Source organism: Gossypium hirsutum, chromosome D02 (genome assembly GCF_007990345.1).
Source record: "Gossypium hirsutum isolate 1008001.06 chromosome D02, Gossypium_hirsutum_v2.1, whole genome shotgun sequence".
In the NCBI taxonomy this organism is placed as follows: domain Eukaryota; kingdom Viridiplantae; phylum Streptophyta; class Magnoliopsida; order Malvales; family Malvaceae; genus Gossypium; species Gossypium hirsutum.
This window is the reverse complement of record NC_053438.1, coordinates 39,784,880-39,793,892: the sequence shown is the minus strand read 5'-3', so window position 1 is coordinate 39,793,892 and position 9,013 is coordinate 39,784,880. Positions and strand designations below refer to the sequence as shown.

General features: G+C 32.9%; 1 protein-coding gene across 3 annotated transcripts; it reads right to left on the bottom strand.

Annotated features, from left to right (window-relative positions):
• Positions 1 to 1,033: 1,033 nt before the first annotated feature.
• LOC107910161 (E3 ubiquitin-protein ligase SIS3) lies at positions 1,034 to 9,013 on the bottom strand. 3 transcript variants are annotated; one of them, XM_016837934.2, is made up of 10 exons: positions 8,657 to 9,013; positions 8,531 to 8,569; positions 8,236 to 8,302; positions 8,042 to 8,115; positions 7,589 to 7,727; positions 7,403 to 7,495; positions 7,111 to 7,176; positions 2,732 to 2,851; positions 2,077 to 2,190; positions 1,034 to 1,639 (listed from the first exon to the last, which is right to left on the bottom strand). In XM_016837934.2, exons 1-10 carry the CDS (start codon positions 8,683 to 8,685, stop codon positions 1,241 to 1,243), a joined length of 1,140 nt encoding a protein of 379 aa, XP_016693423.1. In that variant the 5' UTR covers positions 8,686 to 9,013; the 3' UTR covers positions 1,034 to 1,240. The 3 variants fall into 3 exon arrangements, with proteins under 3 accessions (XP_016693423.1, XP_016693425.1, XP_016693424.1); XM_016837936.2 differs by having other exon boundaries at positions 8,535 to 8,569; positions 8,657 to 9,010; XM_016837935.2 differs by having other exon boundaries at positions 8,858 to 9,009.

Genomic DNA, 9,013 nt, shown 5'->3' with positions numbered 1-9,013 from the left:
TACTCCTCTACCATCCCTCCCCTCCCAATTTTTTTTGAATACCCCCCTTCCCACAAATTTTACTTCCCCATTTACTTTCCCCTAAAATTTTACCTCTCAACTCCTAAAACTTTTACTCCTCTCCTATCCCCTTCTACCCCAAATCCATTTCCCCTCCCCGCAATTTTTTTTTGAATATCCCCCAAATTTTACTCTTCCATTTACTTTCCCCCCAAAATTTTACTCCCTAACCCCTCAAAATTTTTTATTTTCCCCTTAAACTTTTATTTCTCACTTTTTATCCCAAATCAAAAATTAAAATCATCCAAAAAATATCACTAAACTTAAATAGTGACAATTTTATTTATATCTACTATTTATATTATAAAATTAAATTTCACATTTTGCACTATTTGTATTATTGAATTACTTAATCATATTAAATCTTTATAATTTTTTGTTAAAATTGAATTATTGATGATGTTATAAAATATTCATATTAAAATTTTACGTTGGTATCAATTTTACATTTTATCTTTAAGATAACATTTACTAAAAAAATTACATTTTTTTTCATTTAATATATTTTTTAATTTCAAAATACATAGTGACAAAATTCAAAAGATAATTGAATCAACTAAATAAACAAAAAAAATTAACTCGTATATAAAAGATTAATAAATAAATTATAAGATAATAAAAGTTAATAACAAATTTAATTATAGTGAAAAAATTTAATTATATTAGGTGACAATGATTACGACGACCCAAAATCATTTCTTTAATTTAACTCAAACAAATATATTCAATTTGATTCCATCTCACTCGACTCGAGAAAATTTCAAATCAAGTTTGATAAAATTAGATTCGTCAATTCAATTTACTCAAAATTTTTTCATTCGATTCGGTCAAATACTCACCCCTAGTGTCGAGGCAGGTTTGGGGCTAAAACTTCGAATCACATACATGGCAGATAAGTTCAGGTATAAACATAAAAAAATCAGGACGTGCAAAAATTTCAACACAGCCCGCAACGTTTCCTCAGACGTCAGTATAAACGTGGAACACATTTTGTTCCAATGTAATCTGTGATTCAGTGGGCTCGATATACTGGTAGCTCAACTTATAAAACGTTTGTTACAATGAGCAACAGAGAACAGGCGTTTAGCAATGGCCATGGGCAAAACATTATCGTCTAGCCTCTTTCGGCTAAAGGTTAGAGAAATGTAGCAAAAATTGTGAGGGAAAGTTAAAGAAAGATTCAGTGGTGTGGTGGAGTGGAGAGACCACCAAGCGCATGTCCTACAGCTTCTCTGCCTGTAGAATCCTGAGTTGCCACATTAAAGGCTCCATTTTCAGCAGTGTCTAAAGCAACATCTGCATCACTTGGTGCCCCAGCATTGCCTGTTCGGACTGGGCGGAGTAGACCTTGCAATCTCAATAAATAGCTCTGGCTGAGAGGCTGAGTTCTCACGTATTGGGTTGTTGTGACTATGCTGGCAGATGACCGTTCCGAATCAGCACTTCGGAGATTGGATAAGGCACTTAAGTCAAGATTTGGGAACACAGAACATCGGCATCGAGGACACTTCACATTCAGTCTAAGCCACTGGTCAATGCACTCTACATGAAAATTGTGAGCACAAGGCAATCCACGAACCTGCACCACTCCTTGTTAGATACTCAAGCTAAAGCTAAACCACATATCATTTACTATGTTTTCATACTATAAAATAGCACTCTGTGCAAGCACCTTCAGCTTTCAAAACAGGGAAAGTTGTCATCATAGAGAAATATTTATTAGGTAGTTTATTTTCCATATGATCAGTGTGAGTTGCAGTGACTCTGAAAATAATATATTTGAGCCAGGAATCTGCAAATTGGGGACTACAAGTATAAACTTCATAACAGATCCAACATACATAACAGATTTCATATCGACGTAATTACCTTTAAAGAGCCAATTCACAGGCCACATATCCAACTCACTTATAATTAATGGAGAATAGTAGCCCTATCTAAGCTTAACCATGAACATTTGTAGAGTATAAATGGAAGACCTTAGAGAAGTGCTTGAGTTGACCTAAAAGGTTTTACCTCATTCCCTACATGGAACTCTTCCAAGCAGATTGGACATTCACTGCAATCAGTTGGAACAGCCTTCAACCTGAATTTTGGAAGCTCCTGAATGAGTGCTTCCACTGCTTCTCTCTGAGCAAAAACCATAAAAGAAAAATAAATATTTAGGAGAGATCATGATTGAAAATCTACGAGAGGGGCTTCACCCTCACCTTTAATGGAGGACCAAATTATCTAGGGCTTTACTTTATATTTTTACACGTTTACCATAACTTTTACATATATTCAGGATATTTCAAACTAATTAGCATTTTACTTTTATTTTCAAATACTGGGTTTTTAGGGATTCGGTCATTTTGCGCTTTTTAATCAGGAATTGCATCTAGCTATAAACCAATGCTATTTTAATTTCAACTGGCTTTTAAGCATTGAATATTTAATTATTGAGATTTTTCCATCTATTAATCCCGTTAGGTTTTCTCCCTTAATTATGTTCCTCTCAGATACTCTGTTCTCCCCTAATTGTTCTTGTTAATTTCAAAGTTCCTCTCTAAATTTATAAATTCTATTTCTTCTCCCTAATTGTTCTACAAGACTCGTTCTAGGTATTTAAAAAAATAAATAAATAAATAAAGGAAATTATTAATGTGGCTCATAATAAATAAGCACCAACCTGAGCAGGAGTCAAATAAAGTCCAGGATGGTATGGTGCAGTATCTTGGCCCATGCCTCTCATCTCTTGACCAGCAGCCTCAAATGCCCAATCTGGTACTCGAATCATGTCTACCAAAACCTAGATTAAACTAGGTGTTCAGTTCAGAAGCCATCAAACTAAAGTGATACCAAATACAGAAATAGAACTTCTCTGAAACTACCAAAACTTGCACACAAATGCTTAGATAAGTACTTTTTAACAATTAGAAACTTGACAAAACTAAAACAAAAGTGACTAAATCAAATGAAAGATAAAGTCAGCATCAATAAGGTTAAAGATGTGAATGATTGAAACGTCTCTAGGTACATGTTTGAATTCGAAGGGGTGGTCAAGTAAAAAAGAAGTCTTAATGAAGAAGCTATAAAGGATATCATGCACTGGAGAAACTGAAGTGACTCAGCAGAACTAAGCAGCAGCACCTTTCCATGATCAACATTCTTTTGTATTCACATAACTGAATTAGATTCCGACTCAAATAAAGATAAATATAGTTCTCTGAAAACACCAAACTAGAAATTCCAATCAAGCTTACTACAGCAATCTCCATTAAGATTGGATAGATGAAAAATAACCGTTTAACAAATAAATTGCGCAAATATTTACATCATAAACACCACAGTAACCATTTTATACTCAAATAAATACTAGTTAATCTCTTTTTTTTATCTAAATTCATTAAACTTTCCTTATGCATTCATCAGAACAGAAGTATATTTTATCCATACTTCAACATTAAACAAAACTCATTGTGAATATTTTATTTGTACAAAACTTCATGTAGGTAATAGTGAACCAAGGAAAAGTTCACAGGCGAGAAGTTGATGTAGTTCCATAGGACTGGAAGAAATTGAACACTAGAATCTGTTTGATCACAACCATAAGCAAGAATTCTTGAGAAACATCTTTCCTATCACCAGCATTTTGAGGGCATGTACTATCAACCTCCATTTTACTCTATGTAATTAAATTGTCATATCGAACCCGTTTTGAACTTGCAACATTCTCTAAGCCAATATGGGTTTTGCACTTAGGTTTCAAGGAATTAGCTCTCAAACAAAGGCCATAACCACAAGAGATCCATTGTTATCCACACTGTTTTCTAGGTCCTTAGCAAAAGCTTCGGTGATATATACTTTTTCTTTCTCTCTTCTTTTGGAACATCACAAGCTGGAGCAATTTTTTCAAGAGCTGGTGTGCTGACAGCTGATTTACCATCTAAAATTTTTTCAGCTACCTCAACCATTGTCTTGTTTGATATATGAGCAGTATAGGACTATTCCTGCTCTCAATGCTACAAGGTTCGCCAACTTTAGGTTTTGTTGAGCAGGTTTCAGAGAAAACTACAGCATTTAAAGTAGTTCTTATAGTAGCTGCATGTGGTTTTACAATGTCTAGTTGTCTGCCCACCACACTCATGATCCGCATAGATGCACTTGGCATTTCTAACCAGTCATAAAGGCTGTCAATAGTCTTAAAAGTAGTCTTCAGATAAATCAATTATTAAGAATTCCATAGAACCAGCTAATTGATCAAGAAAATCATTCAACCAAGGTATATTCCCCAGGAATGATCATCTAGATGATGACACTCTTTAAAGAATGTTTCCATCTCTTGGATTTTAATGCTGGATACAGAGATGGTCTATAAAGCACATGCACAGACACATAACATGGGTAAGACATGACAAGAAAATATTTTTTTATATTTTTATATGTACTAATATTTAATATACATATTAATTCAATTTTTAAATTCAATTTATACCCTAATTCAAAATAATCAACCCCCTCTAGAACAACTCCATTTGTCTAACAAAACTTTTTGATGTTATACAGAAGTGGTTATTATACACCTATAACTAAATTTAAAATACCTATAACAACATTTGAGATACCTAAAACAATAATTGAGGTTGAAATCATATTTGAATATTTTTTTAAATTTTATATTAAAAAACTATAATTTATTATAATAATATTACTTAGTGAGATTTAGATCCTATCTTTAATATACCCCCTGTCAAACTAAATTTGTCACATTTTGACTTTTAGTGGTAAAAGTTTTTCAACTTTGACAACTTAATCTTTAGATTTTATTATACATAAAGTTTGAAAAACATACTATAAAAACTTTGGATAAAGTAGTTTTTAATTATATTTTTATAGAATCTAACTAGTTAAAATATTTAAAATAATTGAGGCCAAATTTTAAGAAGTTTGACCTCAAAAATGTCATTTGTGCCATTTTTTATTGAGACATATAGAGTACCATCTGCAGTTGTAATTTCATTTATTAAAAATTATTTCCATTTAATAAAATATGATTAATACATTTTTTATACAAAATTTAAACATTTTATTGAAATAATATCTTAATTAAAATGTATTATTTTTATTTAGCTTAGAAATAGCACTGATTTTACAAAATTTTGATGAAGAGGCTATTACAAAAAACTAATTTAGTAAAGAGTTTACTTCATACTTTATGATTGTTATAGATAAGAAGTTGTTATGAAGTATAAAAATAAAATATAAAAAATTGATTCTACATAAACTTGGTTGTTATAATAAAATGCTGTTATAGAAGGTAGTTGTCATAGAGAGGATTGATTGCATAGTAAAAGTAAAAAAACAATTAAAATTATTATTTAAGCTAATGGTGTGATAAAAGAGACTATTGGAAAGAGAGCCTTTGAAAATTGGGTTTTTCTTTTCAAGTGAAACTTTTTATCACTTCTTGAACAATTAAAAAAATGTTTTATACCATTTTAGTCTTTCATTTTCTCTGGAAGTATCTTCTATCTCCCTCCCTTCTTCAACCCAAAACCGAACAAAGCATCACCATTATCACCGTCAATGGCAATTGCCAGTTACCGTTGATCGGTGTTTAAATAACTAGAAAATAAATACCTGATTTTATCCCTCTCAACCTCCTAATCACAATTTACAAGTTTAGATTCTTGAAACCCTTCACGGAAAGTGTAGATCTAAGTTTAAAAGTTTTTTTTTACCCATTCCGAGTTTTCAGCCACTGAAATCCCATGTCCAAGTCACTTCAACAAGTTTGACCGTGTCCAAATCTTGTATTATATTTTTGTTGCATCTAATATGTATTTCAACGTGTTGACAGCATAACAATGTCAAACGCCGATACAACAACGGTATGAGGGTCTTCCTGTCGTGTCCATGCTTTGTAAGCAATGGTAATGCTTATTCTTGGAAAGTTGGCTAGGACTCTAATCACCATTTTAAGGGAGTATCGATTTTACATGTCTTGGTCTTCATCATCGTCTCTACTCTTCCTCATTAGAGATCTCATGGTTCATGCCAAACATATTGGGACTCTCAACTATGTTTGGGGTGAAATATGGGTCAATTTCATCCTGATCTTTAACTTCTCAAAATCCCTTCACTAGAGCACTCAACACTTTAAGTAGTGAAATTCGTCAACTAAGTGCATCTATCACAATGTTGGACCCCTCTTCACCTTTAATTATTTTTTTGTATGCTCATCATAAATAGGTGTTGATAGATCATATTCTTGATCTTTCCAATGTATCTTGCAAAGAAAATCAATAAATTCAACAATAATTCCACCTTTGTTTAATTCAAGGGCATGCACCAGCCGCTCTTCCAATCCACCTCTTACCATATGATTTGTGGGTCTAGCATCATGGAAGGGGTTTTCTTCCTCACCAAATTCATATTTATCAACGAGACTATCTTTTGATATGTCACTCTGATTGTGGACACCTTCCAAAATTTCCATCCAGGTTTCCACTTTTTCTTATCACAACCAATTCTTAAATCGCATGTCATAATGCAACCAATTCTGTTTCTTGACACTGAGTTCCTCCTTGATCTCTAACACGTCCAACCATGGCTTAAAAGCAAACCCTAATCTAGATCCTACGTTTTAACTAGGCTTTGATACCAAAATTGATGTTGTTTAGACAGAAAAACAGCAGCAATCGAAAGAAAGGCAGAAAAATGGGTTAGAAAGAAAGTGAAACTCTAAAAATCATAAGTTTATAGAAAAACCTCTAGTTTCTTCGATTAATTCAAAGAACATAATAATAATGTTGTGGGCTTGTGGCTGTAATAAAGTTACAGCATATTTATAATAGACTTCTTTGCAAGTAAATTTACTAGGTTTTCTTGCAAATAAAGTTCTATTCTTAACCTTAGATTTAAACCCCAAGGAAAACTAATAATCCTAGCCATGCAAAAGATATCTAAAACTTAAAATAAATATTATAAAATAAAACTGAAATAATAAAATATTAATGATAAAGCTCCCATATTAAAGATATATGTAGTAAGAGATTAAGAACTCACCCCATATTCTGAAATAGGAATACCCTGCTGAGCACGTAATAAGTGTGCTTGTCTCCGTGTCATCCACTACAGAAGATGAATTTCATGAAGAAAGATAAGAAAATAGTAATAGAAAATTAACATAACGAACAATTTAGATGTGCCATGCATGCATCCAGGCCATGAGAACATGACATAAAAAGAAAGAAACAGACACAAAAGACAGCTGTCATCATGGGTATGTAAAATACAGATTACGGCAAGGTCATTGATGAATTAAAAGGCACTCTACTGTAGTGTAGGCATGACTAACCTTTCCAACAGACATACAAGCAATGCAAAGCAGTCCACAGTAACTGAAAAGCAGCCAAATCAGGAAACCATATTTCTGACCTTCTTTTGGCAACTGCATATGTTTGCTATATTACCTCCAGTCCAGTGATAAGATAGCATTTACAAGAGAATGATCCTGACTACTGTGAAAGCATTAAACACTTACACAGTTCCTAGCACTAGTGAACCATAGAGTGCCAATTACAGTCCAGGCCCAAAGAAACGGATAAAGTAGCATAGACAGAATTGAAAGGACCACTATTCTTCCACAAAATCGAGCATACCTCTGCTGCCACCCAAAATCCCTAGAAGTAAATCAAGTCAAGCATAAGATAAGTACCTGTAAAGTAAAATGTTAGCTACTAACAGAATACTACCTTTTACAGAAGAAAGAGTTGCAGGTAAATGCAACTGAGAATCAAACAGGACAAAGGTAGAAATAGATTTTTTAACTGTAATGGCTAATTGGCATTCTAGTATCTAAGTTGAGCAGCACGACAGCACGAGCATGAAATTAAAAAGCAACGGTTCAGACTTCATGATGAAAAACTCTTAAGCTCATGTTCAAGCTCCGTTGCTTAAACTACTTAATAGCTACAAGTAAAAGACAAGTACTTACAAACCCATTCCAGCGGCAAGTCCATTATCTACAAACATCAAAAGACGAAAAATGAAGACAGTAGAGTAGTCAACCTGAAACATTAAGTTCCGAATTCATAAGAAACTTTTCCTGCATCAGCAAAATCCAGAAGGAACCAACTTTTCAATCCATACAAAATTCTCCAAAACCAAAACGAATAAAAGAACACTCACCACGATCCATATATGCAACGGGTATGTACAATGATGATAACGCTTCCAATTGATAGCAACAATGATTCTAAAGGAAAAGAATTGTTAAAAGAACAAACAAGTACTTCTCAAACAAACACAAAAGAAGATAACAAAAGATTCATTTCCCATCCCCTTTCCTCCAATTTTCCCAACAATCAAACTTTACCAAAACAAAAATAACTTTAAAAAAAGAAATCCATAGATGTACAGAACTAGCAAGAAAATCCTAAACCCAAATTAAAAATAATGAAAAATCGAAAGAGAAAAAGGATACACACTTGTAGCCAGCATAGACAAGAAGAACCCATCATACCTGCAAAAACCAAAAACAAAAAGCAAATAATAAAATCCCAATTTTTATCTGCATAAATAAGAAAAATTAAAGAGATGAAAAACAAACCACTTGAAATCGACACCTCTGATTGCCATAGAGGAAAGAGTTTAAAGAAGTATAACAGAGAAAAAAAAAGAAAAAATAAAAGAAGGGGGCGGGAGCTTTAGAGAGTGTAAGGACAGCAAAACCCAAGAGATCTGATATTCATTTGGAAGATAAAAAGAAAAAAGGAAACAAAGAAGGATGAAATTGACCAAGAATATATACCTACTATGATTATCTTTGTTTTAGTTATTGATTCATTAAGCAGAAACTAATTTACGGGAATAACAAAGAAAAGAAAAAAAAATAAAGGTGAAGAGAGCGCAGTAGCATTTTGAGGACTTGTAAGTAAACGGAAGGACAGACATTAATCAATCCGAG